At 45.7% G+C, this 26,744-nt stretch overlaps 1 protein-coding gene across 1 annotated transcript; it reads left to right on the top strand.

The window, feature by feature from the left end:
• Positions 1–348: 348 nt before the first annotated feature.
• On the top strand, positions 349–24,115 carry LOC130266483 (phospholipase DDHD1-like). The gene is made up of 8 exons (XM_056515752.1): positions 349–471; positions 721–827; positions 10,689–10,951; positions 12,303–12,378; positions 16,362–16,511; positions 17,729–17,981; positions 20,874–21,053; positions 23,063–24,115. Exons 1-8 carry the CDS (start codon positions 366–368, stop codon positions 23,242–23,244), a joined length of 1,317 nt encoding a protein of 438 aa, XP_056371727.1. The 5' UTR covers positions 349–365; the 3' UTR covers positions 23,245–24,115.
• Positions 24,116–26,744: the final 2,629 nt, after the last annotated feature.

Raw genomic sequence — 26,744 nt, 5'->3', positions numbered from 1 at the left:
AATGCTTGATATCAGTGGATTCTAGATTTCAAAGCAGGGGTGAAATTCTTTATTTTCTATTTTCTAATTCTTTTCTAATTTTCTAATCCTTACCTTTCACATTCAGCCCCAAACCCACCAGAATTAACAGATACCTTTAATTTAATTTAGGTGGATTATGTTAAACCCATACTGTGATACATTCAGACTTTTCAGCATGCAATGCAGAGAATTTTTTCATTATATGAGAGTTCAAGTATTTTATAATAAAAACTTGAAATTGAGGGAATTACATGTTTTAGTAGGGATGGAAAAGCAGTAATTCAGGAAGTGTGTTGTGCCAAGAGTAGTCTTTACAGGAAAACACGAATTTTTTTCTTTGTAGGATGCGAGATACTGCAAGGAAAGTGGAAGAAAAGTATTTTTCCAATCTTGCAACGCACGTGGAATTCCTCCCAGTGGAGTGGAGATCAAAGCTGACCCTGGATGGAGGTACAGCACTGGGTTCTTTTGCTCCTCCAGCAGCTGCAGAATTCTCCCCAGAGCTTTCATCTGTGTTCTCTGCTTGGATTTTTGTTTGGTTTGTTTGAACATTTCCATCCCTGGAAGTGCCCAAGGCCAGGCTGGGATAGTGGGAGTGGAACAAGATGATCTTTAAGGTCCCTTCCAGCCCAAAGCACTCCATGGTTCTGTTTGATCACTGTGCTGGGTGTAATTCAGGTCTGTTTTGGTTCTGTGCAGACACTGTGGACTCCATCACCCCCGACAAGGTGCGGGGTCTGCGGGACATGCTGAACAGCAGTGCCATGGACATCATGTACTACACCAGCCCCCTGTACAGGGATGAGGTCAGTGCAAAACACATTCCATCTCCATTTCACCACAGCAGGGCACAGAGGCTGAAAAAAGCTGGATTTGGGAATGTCAGGAAAGCTCCCTTCTAAGGAAAACCTTAATAAAGGGTGTTAATGCTTTGTAGGTGAGTCACAGTCAGCCACAGGAATCAGTTCTAGCACTGGGAGGGGAAGACAGACAGCAAAAAGTACAACTCATGTCATTTATTTAGAGCAGAAATGTCTGAAATGGTTCTGTATCAACAGCTGAGAATGGGAGGGGATTTAATGCTGATCTGAATTTCTGTATATTTAAACCAATGAGGGTCCATAGAGCTGAGGTTCTTTTTACCTCTGACAAAATTCATGGACATTTGTCACTTCATTTTTCTGTTTCTGAAGACAGATGGGATGGCAGCACGAGCCAGTCTGAATGCATCTGTGTGCCCTTGCCTTGCAGGGAAACCAAAATGATCCCCAATTTATCAGGGGGCTGTTTATATCCTGGATGCTCCCATCCTACCTTGACCCTTCTGTGTAGCTGTTGAGTGACCTCAGTTATCAGAGGAGAAAACAGGAATATGATCATAAATTATAGTGGCCTGTAAATAATGATAAGCCTTGAATAAATGATAATAACCTGAATAAATGAAGTAGCCCATAAAATATGGACAGTGCTTCACCCCAGTAGGAACCCTTGTGTATCACACTGAGTGGAAAAGCCCTGTGGGGCAGTTTTAGGATTAATTTCTGTAGGAATTGTAGCTTTTTTCTGCTATGTATGGTGTAGTATTAATCCTTTTCCAGCCTTGGTACCTTGAGCATGGTTAAACTGGGGCAAGGTGAGACTTTCAGATCTTACCTGGGTATTTGGTGCTGCCTTTCAGTCAAAGTAGATGTGTTTACATCCTTTAGCCTGGCAACACAAGTTTCAAGCTAAAATCTGTCCCTCTCTTCCTGCCCAGCAATGCAGAATTCATTGGTCAGGGCTCTCCACTGTCTCTCAGGTTTCTTTGTCTGTTGTGTGCCTGAAGCCAACATAAACTTTTGTGGCAAGTGATGGAAATGTCTCTGGCAGCTTGAAAACAGATATTTTTAAGCTGCATTAGAGGCTTGGCATGACTGTGGACATCTTATGGGAAATGGGTTAGTGCGTAAAGCTGAGGTGTGCTGGCCAGCAGTGTGTGAAAATTTAATTCATTGCTCAGTAGAACTGCAGTTTTACAGGTTTATCACCATCCCCTGGGTGTGAGAACTGACTTAGGAGCATTGCTTAGATGTGATTACAAAATGCTAACTTGTTTTTCATCAAATCAAATTAATTTCCTTGCAGTGTTTGCAACAATACACACAGCTTAGTTTTCCTTATCCTATTTTATTTTCTGTGAGTTAACTTTGCAGAGTTTAACACTCAAATGGAGCATTCTTCTGGATGGTTTTCCCACTTTCAGTGTGTTTTTCTTGTGGCACTTTGCTCCTTCCAGCTCAGAAATGAGCCCTGTCTTTGAGGATTCACATGGTCACACACTGCTCAGATTTAGTGTTCCTGCTCACTGCTTGATCACCTCAGCACAGTTCTTTGTGTACTGCAGGCACTTCCAGTACTTTCCACCCAGAAATCCTCAGAGGATCTCAAAAGGAGGTTATTAAATTTGCCTTTGCCCCTGGGAAATGAATTAAGGAATGTGGTGAGCTCAGCCTGGAGAGGAGTGAGGCTGAAGGCTCTGAGCAGCCACAGAGTCCAGCTTGGTGTGGGTTGGAAGGGATCTGAAAAACCCATCCTATCCCATCCCATCCCATCCCATCCCATCCCATCCCATCCCATCCCATCCCATCCCACCCCATCCCACCCCATCCCATCCCATCCCATCCCATCCCATCCCATCCCATCCCATCCCATCCCATCCCATCCCATCCCATCCCATCCCATCCCAGCCATGGCAGGGACACCTCCCACTGTCCCAGGCTGCTCCAAACCCTGGCCTTGGACACTTCCAGGGATCCAGGGGCAGCCACAGCTGCTCTGGGGATTCCAGCCCAGCCAGGAATTCCCAATTCCCACTATCCCATCCATCCCTGCCCTCTGGCAGTGAAGCCATTCCCTGTGTCCTGTCCCTCCATCCCTTGTCCCCAGTCCCTCTCCAGCTCTCCTGGATCCCTTCAGGCTCTGCAAGGGGCTCTGAGCTCTCCCTGGATCCTTCTCCTCTCCCAGCCTGGCTCCAGCCCTGGGAGCAGCTCCATGGCCTCTCTGGGCTCTCTCAGCATCTCCTTCTGCTGCTGGGAGCCCCAGAGCTGGCAGAGCATTCCAGGAGGGCTCTCCTGTGTCCAGGACAGAATCCTGCCCCTCTCCCTGCTCCCCTCCATGCCAGGGGTGCATTTTGGGCCATGAGCACCCAGGGCACCATGCTTGGATAGGAATTTCCTTTCCCCTTTTACAAGGATTTTCCCCACAACACAGAATTATCACACCTTCTTTAAAGCCCTGAGCACTCTTTGTGCAGCTCATTGAGGGGTTGGCAGTGGCAGAATTCCCCTCTCTCCTGCCAGGGGAAGGAGCTTTGTCCTGTTGGTGTCTCAGCAGAGCACAGAGCTCTCCAGGGCTCTGGATTGCTCATTTGAGCCCTCCCAGAGTGTGCTGGGTGAGCCCCTCTCTGATTTCAGCTATTGTTTCCTCTCCAGTGAGGCAGGAGAATATCCAAAGGTGCCTCTGACTTGTGGCATGTGATGTGATCCCAGACAGGCATTCATTAATAATTCAGCACAGCCCCCTGAACATCCTAGGCTGGTGTCAGTCTGCAGCCAGCAGGTTCAGCTGGGATGTTTTTGTGGGAGAGAGCTGTGCTGTATCCTCCTCTGTGCCAAATCCCTCCTTAAATGTTACCCAGATGGAAGAAAAAGCAATAAATTGGTATCCTGATGCACACAGGCCTCTTTCTAAATGAACAATCATTTCCCATTCTGCCCCTGACCTTGCTGGTCCATCTGTGGTAATGTAATCTTGGGTTTTAGTCTCCTCAGTGGGTGACTTTGTTTCACATCTGTGTCACTGTAGCTTCATATTTCTTTAATAATAAATGGTTGCAGCAGAGATCCAAAAGACTCATTGTTGCATAGTAAATTCAGAGTTGTCACCTTCCTTATACTGTTAAGTGCCTTTTTTTTTAACTGATCTTCCCTGTACTTACTTGCAGGCTAATTGTAATTCTGTAAATTATTTATAAATGTCTTGGCAGAAAATGCCTTTAGTGCAGGAGAGATATAATTTACTTCCATCATTCCAAGATTTCTAAGGATGTAGTGCAAATATTACACTGTACAAGTGGAGAAACTTCACTGCCCACTCTAGAATTATGGAATAGTTTATGTTGGAAGGGACATTAAGGACAATCTCATTCCAATCCCTGCCATGGGTGGGGACATTTCCCACTAGAACAAGTTGCTCAGAGTCCTGACCTTGGAATGGCTTCATGGTTTGCCCTTATACACCTCTTTAAAAGGAGAATTAATGACTAACCTCTTGAAATTTGGGACAAGTATTATCTTTTACCAGAGCTCTCATCCCCCTTGTTCAGCAATGGAAATACTCCTTTCAGCAGTAAAGGCACCTGGTTCAGGTGTGTTGGAAAACAAGATGGGAAGCAGGAAATTTTAAGCTGAGACTGTTTCAGGACTGGTTTTGCATATCCTGTTGAACCTAATAGTGAAGGAGCTGCTTAATTAAACCATGGCTGGTTTAATTAATTTGATTGCCCTTGAATGTATTCTCAGCTTGATGAAGTGATTGGTTTGTGGCTGTGCCTGGACCTAAACTTCATCTTGAGCCCAGTGACTTGTTAGAAATGGTTAGACTCAGCTTTTCTGCAGCCAGAGGGGAGACTCAGGCAGATCCAGAGATCCTTTTTCTGTATCATCCCTTCTGTTCCCACAGCCTCAGCTCACTCTGGCCTCTCATCTGTTGTTGTGACACTGCTCTGGCACCCCTCAGTGATTCCATCAGGGGATGTGACAGCTCCTGTCTCCTGGGGGCTCAGCAGCCTCACCAGCTCTGCTGGCACCTTCTCCTGGGCCAGGTGGAGCCAAAACTCCTCATCCTCCCTTTGCCAGCCCTTCACAATCCACCTTGAGCTGCTGCTCCTCCCTTGGCTTTCAAGGACCCTCTCCCCCCTCCTGCTGCTCACACTGCCTGGTGCCTGCTGGCTGAATTTCTGATTTGCACTTTCTCCTGAAGTTCTCTTGACATTTGGAGAGAGCTGCCTGCAGAGCTCACCATTCCTCAGATCTCCTTCCCATTCCTCTCCCACTGCAGGAACAGGCTGCAGAGTTCAGATGTCCTGCTCTCCCTTTCCTGAGGTACCTGTCTCTCTGTTTTATTTTTCATGGGCTTCACACTGTTCATGTGGGAAGATGGTGAGGATCCTGTGGAGACAGCACAGAGAAAGGAGCAGCACTCAAGCTCAGTGTTACTGCTGTGCTCAGGTGCCAGCAGGGGTTTCTGCTCCTTGTTTTCTTGGAAAAAAAAAAAACCTCATTTCCTGGATATTGGGAGGAAAATGTCATTTTCTACACTGTGCACTGAAAAGCCTCTTCAACCACAGTGAACTGCCCACAAAATGGATCAGGGGATGTAGTTCTGGATCTCCTTGGTGTGGGTCCATCCACAGATCCCAAATTCCTTCTGCTTTGCCAGGAACATGCTATCCATGCTTATTTTTGCTGGTGTCTTCAAGGCTGCTTTTCCTCAGAGGAGGGTCAACAGCTGTTTGGGGTGCTGGTGCTGGAATTTAGGGGTTGAACAGCTGATTGGGAATCTGGTGCTGGAATTTAAAGGTTGAGCAGTTATTTGGGATGCTGGTGCTGGAATTTAGGGGTTGAAGAGCTGTTTGGGATGCTGGTGCTGGAATTTAGAGATTGGACAGCAGTTTGGGATGCTGGTGCTGGGATTTAGAGGTTGAGCAGATGTTTGGGGTGCTGGTGCTAGAATTCAGAGATTTGGATTTTTCCAGCCTGGCACAGGATGCTGTTAATGCTCTGCACAAAGGGGCAGCAGCTCTGGATGTCTCACTCCTTCCCCAGTTCCTTGTTCCATCCTGATCCAGCAGTTCAGGCTTGCCCAACACCCAGGAGTGATAAAAGACATGATTCTGCTGCCCTTTTTATCAGTGTCCTTCAGCCTGGGGTGACAGGGATGTGTCACCTGACTCAGGCTCCCCATCTTGGCTTTACAAAACCCAGGCCTGTGCCACCAGGATTCCTGAATGGATGGCATAGGCTGTTATTTTTTGACTTCTTGGAAGTCACATAGCTGGGAAAGCAAAGGGCATTTTTGGCCTCATCAAGTCCAGCCTCCTGCTCCTTGGTCAGCACTCTGGTTTTTGGCTTCCCCCTGGAATTGCATGACCCTCAAGCCAGCTTTGCATGAATGTGCAGAAAGATCATTCCTTACTCTGCCTTTAATTTGGTTTCTGAAGGGCAGAGAGCTTTTAACCTCAGTTAGTCTGAATATGAGCTGCTGCCTTCTGAGCAACTTGATCCTGCAGGCTTGAGTTTCCTGCAAGGAGGATTTATTGGCAAAACTTCAGCTGATAAAGGGAGATAATAATCCCAGAATGGTTTGGGTTGGAAGGGATTTTAAAGCCCATCTCATTCCAATCCCCTGCCATGGCAGGGACACCTTCCACTGTCCCAGGCTGTTCCAAGCCCTGTCCAGCCTGGCCTTGAACACTTGCAGGGATCCAGGGGCAGCCACAGCTTCTCTGGGCACTCCCCACCCTCAAAGCCAGGAATTCCTTCCCAAATATCCCATCTATATTCTCCTCTATCAATGGGAAGCCATTCCCTCTTGTCCTGTCACTCCAGGCCCTTTCTTTGAAATATTTCAGTGTCCTCAAGCTAAGTGAGGTAGGAGGGCCAGCTGGGAGGGTGGGATTTGTTACAGCTTTTCTGGAAGAAATAGGAATTGTTCCTTTTGTTGCAGTGTTTGGTTTGCTCAGAAACAGGCAGGTAAAGGTGCTGCATTCCCCTGCTCCCTCTGGAAGAGCTGGGGGTGATGGAGCAGAGCAGCTGACAGGGAAAAACATCAACTCAGTCCACTGCTGCCTCATTTATTCTTTTGTTTAGTGTGTGGGAGAAGCTTTAGGAGATGGGCAGAAACCCTTAAAATGGGCTGGGCAGAAACTCAAGGAATCTCAGGGCTTTTTGTAAGGAAAGCTCTGTGTAGAGCTGGGATGGAGAAACAGCTCCCAGTGTCCCCAGAATGAGCTGGGAACTGGGAGGGAGGATGGAAGAGGGGGGTTGGAAAGAGAGAAGTGGGTGGTCATACTGCATTCCACTATTCCCACCATTCCTGGGATTTTTTTGGGGGTGATTCCTGCTCTCCTGTTTTCAGGCAGAGCCAGCAGGATCCCATGGAGCAGCAGGTGCTGAGGTTTGGGGCTGGCAGGAGCACCAGTGGGAAAAGGGCTGATTTCAGCAGGGATTCCTTGGATGGAGGTGCAGAGAGAGCAGGAGGAGCTGTCAGCAAGCTCAGGATGAGGAACCCACCACCTGTAACCCAACCATGGGATGCAGACATGGAGCAGCCACTTGCGTGTCCTGGGTTTGGGAGGCTGAGTTGTTATTCTGTTATTTTGAATTAAAACCCTTTAGAGGGAGTAGAAAGACAAGCTGTGCATAAAAAGATCAGCTCTTAAAAATTTTATTGTAGTGATGCCATTTAGGAGAGAAAATTTGATAGGCAGTCATATTTTTCATGTTTAAATCCAATGAAAAAATTCACTGATTTTAGGCAATGCAAAGCCACAAAGTATTTTTATATGGATTGTTAGGAAATACCAAGCTGTAACTACAAAAGAGTTGAAAGCAGTTCATTTTGCATTTACTGGACTAAAACCCTGTTCAAACCAAACTTTTCTTTCACAAGTTGGAATGTTTTATGGAGACAAGGAAGCAAATCAGGATTAAATCATAGAATGGCTTGGATTGGAAGGGAAAAACATCATCCAATAAATATTACCTTTATTTCATATACTGCTTAATCAAACAGGTTTTAGCTGGGACTTTGAATGAATATTCATTTTCTTTTTGGTTCCTTTTGTTTTTCTCCTTTTTTTTTTATCCTTACTCTGCACCACAAAGGTTCAGTTTCCAATCTTAGGACTGGCACAGGGCTGTTGGCAGGACACCAACCTGCATTAAGAGCTCCCTGCAGGTGGAGGGCTCCTGGTTTTGGCAGAGCAGCAAACCAGCCCATTCACAGTGCCTGGAAATCTGGAGCCTTTCCCATAGCAGACCTTCCACTCCACAATTACCTCAGGGATTTGGAGTTTAGGAATGATCCCCATCAGATCATTTGGTTGGACTCTGGTCTGCAAAATTCCAAGTGTGCACCTATTTGGAAATCCATGAACCATTTCTTTGTTATGTCCATGTTTGTGCCTGACTTCCCAAGAAAAGCAGGTTTTTAAGGAGGAGGAGGATTAAAAACAAGGCTGGATTCAGTGTCCAACCAGGATTTCCCAAGAATATTCTGTTTAAGCCCTCAGATTGCAAGATCAGATCTTTATAATGGAAATGCCATGATGCCAGAAGATTATTTACCCCTTCCTGGCAGGAATCCCCAAACACTTTGATTTCAATTGGTTCTTGCTATATTGTTCTGGATTTTAATCCAAACCTTTTTAAATGGAAAAAATACCAGCCAGCCACAGCTCATCCTGATTTGACATTTTCAGCTCTTGCTGAAACCTCTGTTCATATGTGAAAGTTTGTGCCCACAAACTTTCTGTGTAGACCCAAATGGAAGAAGAGGCAGCATCACAGTCAGAAATACTTGAAAATGGATGTTCTGATACTCCTTTCTGCTGCAAGGCTCTGCTAATGATTTCACAGTGCTTCAGGCAGAGGGTTTGCTGTGTGGATTTTCACTCAGTAAAATGTGTATCAAACACTGGCACTTCTGGTGCCATTCATATTTATATTCAGTAATGACTCAGGCTCTTGAAAAATCATGTTGAAATTATATGTTCCATGGCTTTAATTTCCTGTTGCTAACAAGGGAATAATTTGCACTGTCTTGTTTGTCCTCCTCCCTGCCACAGCCTGGAAGCATTGCTCAGTTTCCATGCTGGGATTCACAGGCAAAGCTGCTGCTTTTTTCTTTTTTCCTGTTTTTTTTTTTTTTTTCTGGCATTGGCCAGTTCCCAAATTTCATGGTTTCCAGTGTTTCTCTCTAAAATACTTTTGGGAAGCTGTACATTTTATCCTACAGTGTAGGGTTTGGAGCAGGTAAGCTTCTCAGAGACTGCATGAACACAGGACCAACATTTATTTATTTATTGCTGTGGTACTATAGGATTAGTCTGTGTCAAGAACTATGTTGAACCCCTGTTTTTCCCCAAAAATCCCTCCTGGAAACCTATAACCAGAAAACTGTTTTTTAAAGGAGTGTTTATATCAAATGTTCAAATTCTGACTCTGTCCCTTTTTTGCCTTCTTTCCTCCTATATCATCCTCTTCCCTGAGATGAGGATTTTTATTTTTTAGCAGCACAATTTCATTGTGATTCCTTGGGAATCATTTCCAGCAGGTGCAGGTGTAGGAAGGGAAGGAGAGCAGGGGGGAGGAGGATGAAAATTGATGAGTTCAAACCTGCTTTACTGACACTCAAAAGCAATTTGAGGATATTTTCCCAGAACCCATCCAGGCTCTCACTGCAGTGTCTGAGGACATCCATTTTAGGGGATTTCTCTCTTCCCAGTCCCAGTGACAAAGGGGAAGGGGTATGAGCTGTTAGTGGGGTGATGCTGAGGTTGTAGCAGAGATGTGAGTTGATTCCAGGTCATGTGTGGTTCAGGCTCCTTCCATCCTCCTTAAATTAAAAAAGGAGCTGAACCTCTTGATACAAGAGGACTGCTCAATGCAATGCTGCAGAAAATGGAAGAGAATCCAGCAAGAAGGGAAATAAATACCAAAAATTGTGCCAACAGTCAGTGTTGTGCCAGTGAAACCAGGTGTTGCTCACCTCAGAGGGTGCTGTTCAGTACTTCAAGCCCAGCTGCCATTTATTGAGGTGTTTATTTCAATTTGATGCCTTGGGCTGTGCAGTGCAGCTGTTTTTAGGGTCACCACGTGTCCTGTGTGGCTCTGGAGGGGAGGGTTGAACCTCTGGATCATCACCAGGCAGCTGCTGCTGGCCATGGGATCGAGCTCTTCTTCCCAGCCTGATTTAACAGGAATGGGTCAGTGTGGGGTGGGAATGTTCCTGAACATCAACTGGAGCAGCAAGATGTTGATGCTTGTAATGGTTTTGCTAGGAAAACCAGTGAGAGACTCCAAGTCAGAAATACAATTTAATAGGAAAAAAAGAGAAAAATAAAATACATGCAATAGTAGAAAATAAAAACCACTGACAGAGTCGGAATAGAACCTGACACCTCTCTAGTTCAGGTGGTGGCAGCAGTCCAGATGAAGTTGAAGCAGTGATCCTATAGAAAGGTCTGGTAGTTTTGTCCTCTGGAATCCAGTGGGTAAGGGCAGCTCTGGTTTTCCAAATCTCAGTTTTTATCTGGGTAGGAAAGGCTTGGCTCCTCCCCCTGGCTGGAGCATCTCCCAGTGGGATGATGGAATTTTATCAGTCATGCACTGGGACTCAGTGGCCATTAACAGGAGATGTCTCCTGGAGGGAGGATGGGGAAAGATGAAGATCACTGCCCCAGCTGGTTTTTAACAGCTGGCCCATTAACAGAAGATATCTCCCACAAAGAATCACTGCCCCTCCTGGTTTAACAGATGGTGATGGAATACACAATTTTGGGCACATCTTTCCTTTGTAACCCAGGACAGTACTAAAGCCTCTGTGCTCTCCTCCCTCCTGCCCAGCTGGTGAAGGGGCTGCAGCAGGAGCTGAACCGGCTCTACTCGCTCTTCTGCTCCCGCAACCCCGAGTTCGAGGAGAAGGGAGGGAAGGTCTCCATCGTGTCCCACTCCCTGGGCTGTGTCATCACCTATGACATCATGACTGGCTGGAATCCAGTCAGGCTCTACGAGCAGCTGCTGCAGAAGGAGGAGGAGGAGCTGGAGGAGAGCTGGATGAGCTACGAGGAGCGGCGACTGCTGGAGGAGCTGTACATAACCAAACAACGGTAATGCCCCTCTGGCAGGGTCAGAGGAGATAAACACATCCCTGGTAACACCCTCTGGGTGTTCCCAGAGCCCACCAGGGCTGTTATCTTTGGTGGCCGCTGTTCTGCTGCTGGGGCTGGCTGGTGGATGCTGAACACAGCACTGGAAGGGCACAGGGAGCTCTGTATCCACACAGAGCCATGGAATGGTTTGGGTTGGAAGGAATTCAAGATCAGCCAGTTCCAACCCCCTGCCATGGGCAGGGACACCTTCCACTATCCCAGGTTGCTGCCAAGTCTCATCCAACCTGGCCTTGGACACTCCCAGGGTTGGGGATGTTGTGGTGCTGTGAGACACCCATTAGGGAATCTAAAATCAGCAACTTCAGTTGCTCAAGTGGGACATGACAGATGATGAATCACAAGTTTTTGGTTCCTTCCTGAAATCAATCTGGGTATTGGTGAATTGGGAAGCATGAATATAGCAGCAGCCCTGCTGAGGTGGGAATCAGGCTGTGTCTCACTAGGGATGGGTGCAGGATGTCTGTGTCAGCTGCAGGGCTGGACTAAATGCAGGATTTCTGAGAAAAGGGAAGTTTAGAAACCTAATGAAGTGTTGCAGTGATAAGATGACCCTTCAGGCATGTCACAAACATATAATCAGGGAGAAATGGCCATTTTCACACTCTGCTCCAGCTCCTTAGGCATCCTCTGAAGTGCTTCCTCAGAAATCCCAAGTGTCATTTGACAGTGGCACTTCTGCACAGAAAGAGTGGCTGTCCCTTCTGTGAGCAATTCAGTGTGAAATGATGGAGAATAGACTGCTGCCATCCTGTAACCCCTGGAGTTTACTGGGACTGGGAACAGCTTTACCCCTCCACATGTGTGCTTTGTATTGTAGCTGCTTTTTTAATTCAGGCCAACTAGAAAAGCAGAACAACCTTTTTTCATGGGAGTTGAAAGGGTGGGACGCCATCCTTCAGAAATTCCATCTCCATGCAGAGCTCCATAGTGCCCAGACCATTTCTTGTGGCTTTGTTGTTGTTTGGGGGGTTTAAAACAAAATCAAGCAGGTGATTTGGCTGCAAAATCACCAAGGAAACAGGAGGTGAGTCAGCTGCTCCTGAGGAAGGAGGGTGGGCAGATGCTGGGGGTGGTGAACAGGGGGATTGTCCTGTCTTGATTGATTCCTTCTGTGGCCAGAGAAACAGGATTTGACAGACATTGATTCTTAATGCTGCAGGAAATACTGACTCCATCACTCTCTCTTCCCAGCAGACAAAACTGTTGGACCCCACAGGAATGCCTGGTTGGATCAGAGAGGTTAAAGCTGCATTTTTTATTGGATCTCAGAAAGATCTCTATTTTCTAGGTTGAAAGAGATAGAAGAGAGGTTACATGAGTTAAAGGCATCCACCATATCAAAGCCACCTGTCTTAAAATTTAAGGTATGTATGTTTAAGAGGTTTCTACTGAATTTTTCACACCTGCAGTGTGAATCATTCTGCTTACTTTTATTTTTTTCCCATGTCCCTAGACGTGATTTTGGCAGAAAAATTTAGATGTTGGATGAAGTGTGTGTACTATATGTAAAAATGTTGATGTATTCATAGATAATTGTTATTTATTGCAATTCTGTATTTGTAATAAATTCTGAGCAGCCTGGTCTAGTGGGAGGTGTCCCTGCCCATGGCAGGGGGTTGGAATGGGCTGAGCTTTAAGGTCCCTTCCAACCCAAACCATTTTGGGATTCTGTTATATTTGTTTACATGAAATTATATGTAAATATATAGATTGTAAATGCATTTAATACATAAAGCTACTTGTTACATTATACACACAGTTCTGTGGGAAGGTAAAAACCATTTGGCAGATGACATCAATCACATATTTTAAACAGTTTCACTTCTACTCCATTGAATAATCCATCTTCCTTGGGGACTCCTTCTAGCATGTCACATCTCTGAGCAAATCTGATTGAATTTCCTCCAGGAGTGGATTTTCCTTCCAAATTATTCTGCTCTGACAGCTAGCACACTTTCAATCTCATGAAGCAGGCTGCTTGCTAATCAGCTGTGCAAATTGCTAGAATTCCTTATCTTTGGGAAAAGGCATTTCCAGCTCCTGGGTGGGATGTGCAACAACTTTCTGCCCAACTCCATCTTGCTCAACTCCATCCTGAAGTATTAAACCATAAAAATGTGACATGATAGATGAGAATTAAATGGATTATTGTTTCTTAACTTGCCATTTTTCTTTCCTTATGAGTTCAGAAGGGCTCCTGAAAGCCAAGGTCAATGTTGAGCTGTAAAAAAAGAGGAAACCAGCCATAATTCATGTTGTCACATTCTTCTCCTTCTCATCAGCACTTGAAAGCATGTGTCAGGCTATTATCTCTTCCATCAAGGAAGCTGGAGTCAGGCTGGTCCTCCCCCAGCTCTGGGAAAGATTATTCTTCACTCAGTTTAAACTGAAGGGGTTTTGGACAATTGATTTTTAAATGGAGAGGAGAAAAGTAGAAAGAAATTTTAGATAAAGACTTAAGTAGATAAACTTTATCTACCTCAATAGATGGGATAGATCTGTAATCTTCAGGTGACATTTCCACTGCAGTTCATCCTTTTTCTTGCCCTTGCTGACAGGGAGATGTTTTCTTTCTGTGAAGCCTCACACTGGTTGGTCCCATGGCTTGAGACAGAGCTCCAGAGGGAGAAGCTTTCCATGGAAATGATGGCAAGGGAATATTTCAGCAGTGTCTGAAATAGAATTTCTCAGCAGCAGCCAGTCCAGCTCACTGAGGGTGACTGGTTTGTTGAAAGAGAACAGCCTTGCTCAGAAACCAACCACCCATCCCTTGGCTCTTCATGGCAGCTCTTCCATGGACTGGAAAAAAATAAAATTTGGGTTCTCAGGGTGGGACAGAGTCACTGGTGCCACATGAAGGAGAGTTGAGCTTGATGTTGAGCCAGCACAAAGGTTGCTTTGGGCAAGACAAATGCACAAAGAAATAGATCAGCTTGCTTGGTTCATGTTTAATATTAGAGAAAATGAAATTATTGACTCCATGGGGAGGAAAAATCCCACAAAACATGAAGATAATGGGGTGTGTTGTACTCTAATAAAATATTGAGCAAACCACCAGAATGGGACCTTGAGTGGGAGGGATCTTTGTCTCTCTTCCTCTGCTTCTCCTCAGATGGGATCATGGAATTATTTCCTACTAGACCAACAGGAGCTGTGGGGGTTAAAAGCAGAGCCAAAACCTCATTGTAAATTAAAGATTTAGAATCACAGCCCTCTCCCCATGAGCCTTGGGAGAGGAGCTGAAGGATGAGGGGCAGAAGAACAGGGGAATGGTGTGACACCAACCCCTTCATGCCCCTGGTGTGTGAAAATAGGAAACTTTTTATTGCAGGATGATTTTCAGTCATGGTAGGGAAGAGGAGAGGATGTACCTCAGTTGCTCCTTAGCACTGACATGGAAATCCATTTAAATCTGGCCTTGCAGTGTCCTTGCCCAAAAGACCTCAGGGTTCCTCAGCACCTCCCACTCAGCCAAGGCTGCAGAAACTCTGCAGGAAGGTCCAGCTCTGCCTCCCCTTCCTGTGTGCCCAGCACAGAGTGGCTCTGCTGCCTCACTTCTGTTGACTCACTCAGCTTTTTTATTTTTTTTTTCACTTAATTATGAAAATACTGCAGTGCTAAGTTGAATGGATGACTACTTGGCTCAGCTTCTGCTTAAAATACAAATAAATTCATTAAGTCTTGTGTTTATGAATCATAACCAGGAGAGGAGTGCTGCTCTCAAAGGTCATTTTGCAAACATGTCTCCTGTGTTGTTGAACATTTACAGAAAAATGCCCCATTCCTGATTCCAGGAGAAACACCAAAATTTATAAATATTTTCTAGAAAGATTTTGATCTTCTATTCCCAGTAGGTTTTATAATACAGCATCCTGTTTTTCAGCCACCTTGCAACAGCACTGACATTAAAGGATTAATTAAAGGATTTGGGGTTTAGAGTCACAGAATTAAGGTTGGAAGAGACCTGTCCACCACTAAACCATGTCCCAAGTGCCACATCCACATTAAATCCCTACAGGGATGGAACTGCAGCACTTTATCCATAGAAATGATGGGACAGCAGTGGGACAAAAGCCATGGAACCACTGAAACCAGTTCCCTTTTGAGGCTTTTCCCAGTTTCTTTTGAGTGTCCTGTGCTAAGGGCAAGCTGGCAGGCACTGTCTGATTCCTCCCTAAAGCAGAAAAAGAAACATAATTCTGCCTTTCAGATGCTTGACTGGGAATATCAGATAGGGTTAGTGGTTCTTATTCAATTTTTAAAGGATTGCACTGGGAATGTCTCTTTCTGTTGTGTTTGAAGATGAAAAAGCTTTTTGTCCAAGCTGCCAAAACTTGGGCTGAGGAAAGGAAAGGAGCTTTGCACCAAGTGACAATTTTAATGACACACCATGCAATAACCATGCTGAAAGTCCAGTTTTTTATTTTTCCATCAAGTTGGGACTTCTTTTGGAAGGAAGAGGTGTGGTACCAGTGCCAAGGCAGAGGAGGAGGAATGTTCTGTGCAGCACTGGAATCCAAGAGATGAAAAGATCCATTATTCCTCATTCCATGTGCTGACAGACAGGGAAGGCACATGGCATTCCAAGGATCTTACATTTAGCAAGAAGTCAGCAATTTCTCTTGCTGGCTGAGCATCTGATGATGGTAAAATTAAATTTCCAAGTAAGAAAATAAAGGTTGAAAGGTGATTTTGACTTAGGGAAATGTCTTTTTCCAGCGAGTTTTCCATTTGATGGTTTTGGGAGGTGATGTCTGAGGGTTGCTAGTGGGGGGGTCAGTGTTGAATCCTGACCTCAGGTTGGTTGTAATGACCCCAGAATGCAGGTTCAGTGATTTCTCAGCTGTGGCAGCTCAGATTTGCTCAGCTGGTGTTGGAGGCAGGTTTGAGAGCAAGGCCACAGCAGCCTTGGGTGACATCAGAGTGTCTCAGTGGGCTGTGCCTGTCCTGGGGCATGGTGGCACTGGTGACAAACACCATTCTGATCACTTAGCACCAGCTGTGAGCAGCAGGAAAATCATGGAGAGCTTGGTAGGATAAGAATGAGAAGGTCTGACAGGAAAATCAGGAGAAATCAGACTCATTTCTTGAGTGTCTCCCAAACTCTTCTTGCTCCATCCTCTCCAGTGCTGATGGACCTCTCTGATTTCAAATACCCAACTTGATTTTTGGTTTTAGCACCCCAACATGCAGCCAAGGGCAGTTTAATTTATTGATTTCATAGTGTTTGAACCCACCAAGACTTTGAGTCCCCCTGTTAAAATCAGGTAGAGAGAGAAACCAAACCCAGCCATGTTGGGAAGCACCATTCCCATCTTTATTTACCATGGATGAAATCTCTCCCCAGGTTGAGAATTTCTTCTGCATGGGATCCCCCCTGGCAGTGTTCCTGGCGCTGCGGGGGATCCGCCCTGGCAGCAGTGGCAGCCAGGACCACATCCTGCCCAGAACCATCTGCAACAGGTTACTGAACATCTTCCACCCCACAGACCCCGTGGTGAGTCTGGCTCTGCAGCCTCAAGCTTTTACCTGGCCTGCTTCTGAGCTCTGGGCTAGTGTGGGACCTTCAGTGTGTGAGTCAACACCAGTGTGTTCCAGCAGAGGATGGAAATGTTTATTATACAATAGCTTGGGGTTTGTAGAATTAAATTTCCTGCAAATCATTGCTGTAAATAACATGTATTTTGCTTCTCTTTTCATAGTAATAAGCATAAGATTTGGGATTATTCTGATTTTTTTTTTTTTCTAAATAACTATTTCTTCTTCAGACAAGGATTTTGTGTTTGACTTTCCAGCTTCCATTAAAACATCCAAAGATGTTAAAAAGGCTTCACAAGTAGTTTATAAGATAATATAGAAAAGCACAGACTGGAGTTTTATTTCCATAAGGATCCTAAAAGTAAAAGTTTGTTGGTGGAATTTGGGAGAGGATTATTGGTGTAGCTTTGCCTTTTCCTTATTCCACAACAACCAGTGTTGGCTGTTACCAAATCAGATTCTGAACCTTTGATCTGCATCCCCTTGGAAACTTCTCTGATGCAAGTTTGATTTGGAATTTCATGTAGAACAGCAATTTGGGGATACTTTGCTATTTGAAGTAGCTGAATTTGAGTATATTCAGATTTCAATCCAAACATGGTCATGTTCAGAATTTTCCTGGATTTTCAGGGACAATTGGCTCCACTCTGCAAATAGTAACTTCACTTAGTTCTAAACTAAAGAAGTGCAGGATGCTTTTCTACATCTAAGTGGACAAAGAGAAATAAACAATCAATAGGAAAAATATTTTTAAAATAAACATAACTCATGGTTTGCACAGGGATCAACAAAGAGCCATCAGACAAAAGGTTTACACAGCCAATTCCTCTTTATTGTGTTAGAATCAGCTTAACTTGACATGAAGTTTGTTCTCTAAGTAGAACCATCTGTGTGTTGGTAACAACATTTATAATCCAGGTGTTGCAGAGATGTGCAAAAAAAGCTCACAAGCAGCTGTACAGCTGATAAAAGTGAATATTTATTTATTTATTCACTAAAAGTGAATCAGATCATAACACCCCTGTTAAAGGTTATGTTAAACCTTCTAGGCTTTGCTTAGGACAAATATTCTGCATTTGAGGTTGGAGAGGGCTCAGGATGGGAAGGGAAAGTGATTTTTTTTTCCCAGTGTAGACTCCTAATACTGATCTTCACCCCAAACTCCCCCTGTTCCAGGCCTACAGATTAGAACCCTTAATCCTGAAACACTACAGCAACATCTCACCCGTGCAGATCCACTGGTACAACACAGCCAACCCCCTCCCTTATGAGCACATGAAGCCAAGTTTCCTGAACCCCAGCAAAGAAGCTACCTCAGCCCCTGAGCCTGACAGCAGCTCAGCTGCACCCAGCCCCACCACCTCCCCTGTGCTGGTACGGCGCCACTATGGAGAGTCCATCACCAACATTGGCAAAGCCAGCATCCTGGGTAATGTCCCTGGGGTATGGAGGGGAGATCCAGCATCCTGGGTAATGTCCCTGGGGTGGGGAGGGGAGATCCAGCATCCTGGGTAATGTCCCTGGGGTGGGGAGGGGAGATCCAGCATCCTGGGTAATGTCCCTGGGGTGGGGAGGGAAGATCCAGCATCCTGGGTAATGTCCCTGGGGTGGGGAGGGGAGATCCAGCATCCTGGGTAATGTCCCTGGGGTGGGGAGGGGAGATCCAGCATCCTGGGTAATGTCCTTGGGGTATGGAGGGGAGATCCAGCATCCTGGGTAATGTCCTTGGGGTATGGAGGGGAGATCCAGCATCCTGGGTAATGTCCTTGGGTGGGGAGGGAAGATCCAGCATCCTGGGTAATGTCCCTGGGGTGGGGAGGGGAGATCCAGCATCCTGGGTAATGTCCTTGGGGTATGGAGGGGAGATCCAGCATCCTGGGTAATGTCCTTGGGGTGGGGAGGGGAGATCCAGCATCCTGGGTAATGTCCTTGTGGTGGGCAGGGGAGATCCAGCATCCTGGGTAATGTCCCTGGGGTATGGAGGGGAGATCCAGCATCCTGGGTAATGTCCTTGGGTGGGGAGGGGAGATCCAGCATCCTGGGTAATGTCCCTGGGGTGGGGAGGGGAGATCCAGCATCCTGGGTAATGTCCCTGGGGTGGGCAGGGGAGATCCAGCATCCTGGGTAATGTCCCTGGGGTGGGGAGGGGAGATCCAGCATCCTGGGTAATGTCCTTGGGGTATGGAGGGGAGATCCAGCATCCTGGGTAATGTCCCTGGGGTATGGAGGGGAGATCCAGCATCCTGGGTAATGTCCCTGGGGTATGGAGGGGAGATCCAGCATCCTGGGTAATGTCCCTGGGGTATGGAGGGGAGATCCAGCATCCTGGGTAATGTCCCTGGGGTGGGGAGGGGAGATCCAGCATCCTGGGTAATGTCCCTGGGGTATGGAGGGGAGATCCAGCATCCTGGGTAATGTCCCTGGGGTGGGGAGGGGAGATCCAGCATCCTGGGTAATGTCCCTGGGGTGGGCAGGGGAGATCCAGCATCCTGGGTAATGTCCCTGGGGTGGGCAGGGGAGATCCAGCATCCTGGGTAGGATTTGGGGTGGGGATGAGAGATGCACCATTTTGGGTAATGTCCCCTCTGTCCCCAGGCTGGGATATCCAGCATTTTGGGTAATGTCCCCAGACTGTAAATAGGGGATCCCTGGGGAGTTTTGCTCCTCCCTGGGGTTGGGGTACAGCCCTAAGGAAACGCAGCTCTGGAGCCAGGCTGGGAGAGCTGGGGGTGTCACCTGGAGAGGAGAAAATCCAGGGAGAGCTCAGAGCCCCTGCCAGGGCCTGAAGGGATCCAGGGGAGCTGGAGAGGGACTGGGGACAAGGGATGGAGGGACAGGACACAGGGAATGGCTTCACTGCCAGAGGGCAGGGATGGATGGGATAGTGGGAATTGGGAATTCTTCAATGTGAGGGTGGGGAGCCCTGAGGTTTTCCAGAGCAGCTGTGGCTGCCCCTGGATCCCTGCCAGTGTCCAAGGCCAGGTTGGACACAGCTTGGAACAACCTGGGACAGTGGAAGGTGTCCCTGCCCTTGGCAGGGAATTGAAACTGGATGAGCTTTAAGATCCTTTCCAACCCAAACCATTCCATGATTCCTGTCCCTTGCACAGAATCAGAGAGTGGCTGAGGTTGGAAATGACCAGCCCCAAAATCCTCACTGGCAGAGGGTGGTTTCAAAGAGTTCTGTAGGTGTGTGGCTTGGTTTAATCCCAGCTGACATTTACTTTTAAATAAAAAATCAGTTTATGTGCATTGGAGTCAAAGTTTGGGGCAGATGATGCAGTTCATGCAATTGCTGCCTTATTTTTGTCTGCCTTGTTGAAGTAACATCCCAGTGATTTAACAGTTTCCACTCTGCTTCATGGAAAAAAAAAAATCACTTAAAGCTTGTCTTCTGATTCCATTTTCTGGTATTGGCAAATAGCAGAAAAATCACACCTTATAACCCATTACACCTACCTTTAACTCATGATTCTACAATAGGAAATTCAGGCTGGTTTAATATAAAGTCTGCTCCTTTCTGGCTTTCTGAGTCAAAATAAGCCCTGGTTTAAGTGAGCTTAAATTCCCTTCACTGGAGCTTATACTTGATCATGCACTTGCAGTTTTTGTTGACTCAAGGCTTTTCTTTAGCACTCTGTGTGGGATTTGGGAGAATCTTAGTGCCAGGAGTCTTCCCAATCAAATAAGAATATAAAAGCAGTTTGTCCTCAAGTAGAAATATGTGGTATTTCAGAGCAGAGTGACTTTTTGGGGGTTTCTGTAGTAACTTTAATGTCTTGTCCATGAGGTGGCAGCAGAGTCGGGATAAAACACAACAAAACTACTCTTAACTTTTATATTCCTCTTCCTGAGCAACCAAAATAGTCCTTTTAAAGGGTGATGTAACATTTTTAAAGGTCTGTTAGGGCAGTGAACCCTTAATAAAAGAAATGTCTTAAATATGCTAATATGATTTTTTAAGTGCAGAAGGCACCAATATTGTTAGAAAGCATTTTTATCTTAGAATTTATGAGAGAGGACTCACAACATATCCTTCAGAGTACCAGATTTCTCTGTGAAGATGTATTTCATGCCTTTTTTTTTTCTTTTTGCTCCTTAACAACAGCTTCCAAAATAGAGTTTTGTACATGAGATGAGCTGGGGGATAAACAGAGCCCACTCCAGTCAGATATTCCCACCCCTGGAAAGCACCAGGAGTGTTTCCCATCCCTCAGCTCTAATTAATTTGTTCTGCAGTGACTTTATTTGCAGTGACTTTAATTTTCAGTTTGATTGATGCATCCTTGCTGTTTTATTTTCCCCTCTGTGCTGGCTGCAGGAGCTGCCAGCATTGGGAAGGGCCTCGGTGGGATGCTCTTCTCCAGGTTTGGCAGGTCCAGTGCCACCCCCCAGACCATGGAGGCAGGAAAAGATGGACCTGAGGGGGATGACAAGAAGGCCACCACTGTTGGGACCCCACCTTTGCCACACAGCAGCTCGGGGATCCTTGAACCCACAGGTGAGTAAAGGGAAACACGAGTGGGGTGGGGGGCTGGAAATGCCAGAACTGCACATGAAAGGATTTGCTGTTGTTTGCTATAAATAATAAATGGTGAATAGCAGGGCCAGCTTGGAGCAGCCTGGGGTAGTGGAAGGTGTTTGTGCCCATGGTAGGGGTGGAATTAGATGATTTTTAAAGTCTCTTCCAATCCAAACCATTCTGGGATTCTGTGAATCTGTTCCTGGGTTGGATTGGAAGGGACCTTAAAGCCCATCCCATCCCATCCCATCCCATCCCATCCCATCCCATCCCATCCCATCCCATCCCATCCCATCCCATCCCATCCCATCCCTGCCATGGCAGGGACACCTCCCACTGTCCCAGGCTGCTCCAGCCTGGCCTTGGACACTTCCAGGGATCCAGGGGCAGCCACAGCTGCTCTGGGAATTCCATCCCAGTCCCTCCCCACCCTCCCAGCCAGGAATTCCTTCTCAGTGTCCAATCTAACCCTGCTGACAGTTTAAACCCTTTTTTTCCACCTAAACTCCCAGTTCCCCCATACATTTCCCATTCTGGAAACACTCTGGGTTTAGGACATGTATGATTGGAAACAGAAGCTGCCCTTGTCCTGATCTGAACTGCTCAGAGCAGAAAGTGCAATTTTAGCAGCTGGGTTTTTTTGAAAAGCATAGGTACTTCCTGTCAGGAAATTCATCCTTGGATTTATTTCTGAGCTGCCCCTTAGCCCTGCTGCAGGACACAGGGGATTTTGGGGTTTTTTTGCAATGAAGGAATCACAAGTGCCCTGTGACAGCATTCACATGATGGATTGCTGTCTGTAGATAGTAATTGCAACAGATAACCTGAGTCAGTGTTGAGGCAGGAAACCTTGGGTTAGACATGAGGGAAGTAGAGAAGCAGGACAGGGAACATCTTTTGGGGGGGTTGGCACACTGAGAGTTTCCTGCATGGATCCCACATCCCTCCTGCTGGAATCCCCTCCCTGCTCCAGGGGCCAGCAGGGCTGGGACTCAGTGATGCAATCCCACCAAGGGCTGGGCTCAGAGGGCTCTGCTGGGCTTTGGCTGCTGCCCAAACAGCCTCTCACAGTGGCCTTCCTGCACAGCCACTGGGGTTTTTTGGATAAACTCTCCTTCTTGGAAGTGGCCCTGGCTGTCTGCTGGTGTTCCTGGCTGCTGTGCTGCTGGGGAAGCAGGATGGGTGATGCTCCCTCTCTGCTCTCCTCCTTTCTGAGCCAAGAATTGAAATTTCTTCAAACTGCCTTCATTTCTCACTCAGTCTGGGCCTTTGGCTTTTGTAGCTCAGCAGGCTTTTAGGGTTTTTTTTTGTCCTTTTTATTTTCTTGCTCCTCATGGACATTTTCTGAAGTGCCTCAGCAATAGGTTAACATTGGCCCAGTTAAAATGCAGTGGTAATTGCTTTGGATGTGGCATTAATCAAAGCAGCCATTGGAATAAAAGGCTAACTGCTGAAATATTCTTGGAATAATCAGGATATTAAAAGGCAGAGCTGTGGAGGGACAACTTTGCAGGAAGGGTTTGTAGTATTGGGTGTAGTCTCCTTGTATAGACAATAAAAATGCAAGAAATCCATTCTTCAGAAATCCAAACTTCAGAAAGTTTCCTAGTGGGGCCTCAGCATTTGCTGGATATTTCTCTGTAGTTATCATTACAAGTATAAATAAATATATTTATAGAGTTACAATAAGGAAAACAGCTGCTTGAAAAAAACAACCTGTCTTTTCTCAAGCTGAGAATCACAGAATCATTCACGTTGGGAAAGACCTCTAGGAGCAGGTTTTTCTTTTTGCTTTTTGTTTTTTTAAACTGAGCACAGCACCACTCTTAGGTTTGTGCTGAATTCACAAGGTGTATTTCTATATTATTAAGTGTTGGTGTAGTTGTAAACACAGATTGTGAGATTTGTTTGTATGACAGAACCAGAAGCTCTCTGGTGTTTTTGCAGCTCTGACCCCCCTCTTGTTCCTCTCCTTGTTGATTTTCCAGTGGAACTGGAGCACAGGATCGACTTTGAGCTCAGGGAAGGTCTCGTGGAGAGCAGATACTGGTCTGCAGTCACATCCCACACTGCTTACTGGTCATCTCTGGATATTGCCCTCTTCCTCCTCACCTTCATGTACAAACAAGACCAAGAAGAGACTGACAAATCCAACTTAGACACTCTGTGAATTTTTGGCTGGGGGAAGGAGAGGAAACTTTCAAAAGCAATGGCACAAAGTGGATGTTTGACTGCAGAGCTGCAGGACCTGTGGGCATGGAGGTTTCAGGTTTTAGTGCATGCTTGGGGGGGTTTCCTATTTCTAAAGAGAAGAGGTTGTTTGTATTTCAAAGCACTTTATAGTTTTCAACGTTTTGCAGTGCTGAATTAGACCTGAAAGGATTCCAAATTCCTGTCAATGTGGACTGTACAAAGAGCCAAGACAGCATTGTAGCATCCCATGGGCAGTTGTGCTTGGGTGACATCCTTGTTAATGACCATAATTGCTGTTTAGTTCATTAAACTATTAAAAAAAAATTAGTGGATTTGAAAAAAAAAAAAAAAAAACAACAAACCAAACCTAATTTGATTTCCATTAACAAAACAAAAATACATGTTCAGTACAAACCTAAACCTGCCATGTGCTGATGTTTTATGTACCCTGTGTCATTTTTCCAGGACTTGGTTCAGCTCCACATCCAATTATCCCCACATTGGAAGCCCATCCTGACTGCTGGCTTCTGAGGGCCTATCCTACATGACACATTTAGAAACTAATGCTGAAGAGGAAAAAAAAAAAAAAGCATGAGGCAAATATTTGAAATACTGTAATTATAATTTATTATTCTCTCTAATCGTTTCATTTTATTCCAGTGTATAAAACATTACTTTTTTACTGGTTTCTTTTGACATAATTTAAGAACCACATTTATTTTCTACAGTGTTAAGACTTTTTCTCAGAAATACATATCTTTGTACTACTATTCAAATGAATATATGGACACTGTGGCACACTTTAAGTATTTTTTCATTAAAAATAAATATTTGTGGTTTCACACAAATGACATCAGTCACGTTCTTCTCAGAGGTAAGTGCCTTTGCTTTTTCAGGTTCCAAGTGTTTCTCAGGCACATTGGATTGGTTTGCAGAGGATCCAGCTGTCCTTTGTTTACCATAATTAAATCCATACATGTGTGTGTTTGTATAAAAACATATGGATGTGTATATTTATGTGCAGGGGGAGAGACAGCACCATAAAATAAACTTGGTGAGGCCTGAGAATACCAACATTTAGATGAGGTTTGTATCTGAAGTGAATGCAGAAGTCAAGAGGGAAGTTTTGGGATGAAAGGGAATAATCTCCAAGTAAAACAGCAGAGGGGCAGTGCTGAGATTTTGGAGCCACGTGGAAGCTGTGGAGCAGAAATGTTGGATATTTGCCCTCAGAGCTGCCTCTGCCTGAGGTATTTATGATCTGGATGGCACATGTGGGAGCTGCAGAGCCTAAACTCCAGTTAAAACAGCAGAACACTCAGGCTGTGGTGTGTTCTCAGTGTGCCCAGATGTGGCAACATCTGCCCAGAAGAGAGGCTGGAGCTTGGGAACCCCAGAGTTCCCTGTCTGGGGGGAGAGGTGGCTCTTCTCCCACATTATGTTTATTTGGGCTGCTCCTTCTGTGAAAGAATTGAGAGTTAGGATTCTCTGCTGGATTTAGGGATTTAGGAGTAATTCTGAAGGGGGAAAACAAAGAGAAAGGGAAGGGAAAAGGACACAAACAGCACTGCAGTGATCCAATATCCAACATTCATATGGTGAAAGGACCTGGCCTTGGTCAGGATCTGTGAAAAAGTCTCTCTGGCCTCAGAGAACTGGAGCTCTCCTGCCTGACCTGCTTGCCCTGGTGGATGAGCAATCCCAGGAAAGGAAAACAACCCCCTGGGAGGAGGAAGCCTCTGCTCCAGCACACAGCCTGGTGTTTACAGGACTGGGCTCTCCAGATAACTTGTTTAATCAGCTCCTCCTAATGAGGACAACTTAAACACAAAAAGGAGAATCTCCTTTTGTATTTAGAAGGTGCAAAACGTTTCCAAATGTGCATGGTTGGTGTTTCTGGGTGGTGGGGCTGCTGCCTTCTCCCTTTCCACCCCTGGATCCTTTTTTAAGGGCTGTAAACAAAAGGGGTTAATTCCTGCAATTCTTGTGGTCTGTGGAAGCCCTGCTGCTGCCCAGGACATGTTTCAGATTTATGGAATAGCTGTTCCCCTGGCCTCAGAACATGCTGGTGCTTGCTGAGTGCTCTCCATATAAGGGAGGAGATCCGACTTCTAGGTCCGTGCCCCTTGGAAAATCAGGGGGAAGGCAGAGCTGAGGAGTAAATCACACTGCTGGGAGGAGAAGGGGTAATGAGAGCCAATACCTGATCATCCCTTTGTGCTTTTCCTGAGTTAATGGGTGTGTTTATTTGTGATTAATTAATTAGCAACTCCCCGGACCACCTACTGATCTCCCGAATATAAAACACACCTTGCAAGAATCAGTGGGGATTTATTCTGAATTGTATGCAGAGATGATAAACAGGCTTTCATCTTTCCAACCCTCAAAAAATGCCCCTGATCCTGCTGCAAAGGTGGAATCCTCTTTGCAAAGCAGATGGTGCAGGTGGTGGAAGGGTGGCCCCGTTTGTGCAGCTCAGAACTCAAGCAGGGTCACGTCTGCTGCTTCAGACTCAGATGCTCTGTGCCATAGCACAGCTGGAATGTCCTGGCTTCCAATTGCTGCCTTGTTTTCTTCTGCAAGGGCCATGTTGAGCTTTCCAAGCTGTGTGGAGTGGTGGTTTTTCTTGAGAAACCAAGATAAGAGGAATGCTCCTCACTGCTGTCACTCTGATACCGACCTGTTTTCCAAAATTGGCCTTGAGGGCTTTGTCCAACTTCATTGCTTACAATGGTTTAGCTGCAAGGTCATTTTTGCAGATAATGAGCATGAATTTTATTATTTTTCTTAATTCTGTCCCTTTGCTCCTAATTATTCTGTGCTGGTTCTGCTGCAGCTTCCTCTCCATTTGCATTCGCTCCCTCCCTGCTTCAGTGCCAGAGTTTCTGGAGTCAGACACCCTTTGCTTTATTTCACCATGGACAGTCTGGCTGGCCAACTTCAATTATTTTATCTCCTTTCCTAATTAGCATTATCAGGCTCAGCTGAAACATATTTCACATTCCCATACTTCTATTTTGCCTGGTTCCCACCTGTTTTCCCTGGTTTCCTGCTGTCCTGGTGCTCCTTTCCCATGTGCTTGGCTCTTGAGCTGACTCTGCTGTACCTGATTCATTGGGAATTTATTTATTTTGTTTTTCAAGTTGAGTTCGTGAATCACTGTGTCAACTGTTTGCACTGAGTTAGTTCAATGTATATTTGTGTGCCCTCTGCCAGGCGAGTTTATTTGGATTTTCTTGTTCCCTGTTTCTCTGTTTTTAGCTTGGAGATGAGATTTCTGCTTCCATACATCTTTTTTCTGCTGAATTTGGACTGCAGGTGATTGACCTGTACAGGGTCACCTCCCCAGGCTCTGCCAAACATCTTCAGAAAGAAAAATCCCCACCATTTCTCTTTGTTTGGCTTTTCCCTCCCTCTTCCACAGGTGGTTTTTGTGCTTTTCTCTCTTCCGAACCTGCTCTGAAGTGCTGGGATTTC

Source organism: Oenanthe melanoleuca, unplaced genomic scaffold, assembly GCF_029582105.1.
Source record: "Oenanthe melanoleuca isolate GR-GAL-2019-014 unplaced genomic scaffold, OMel1.0 S058, whole genome shotgun sequence".
Taxonomy (NCBI): Eukaryota; Metazoa; Chordata; class Aves; order Passeriformes; family Muscicapidae; genus Oenanthe; species Oenanthe melanoleuca.
Note: the sequence above shows the minus strand (reverse complement) of the source record. Positions and strands in the feature narration are given on the sequence as shown.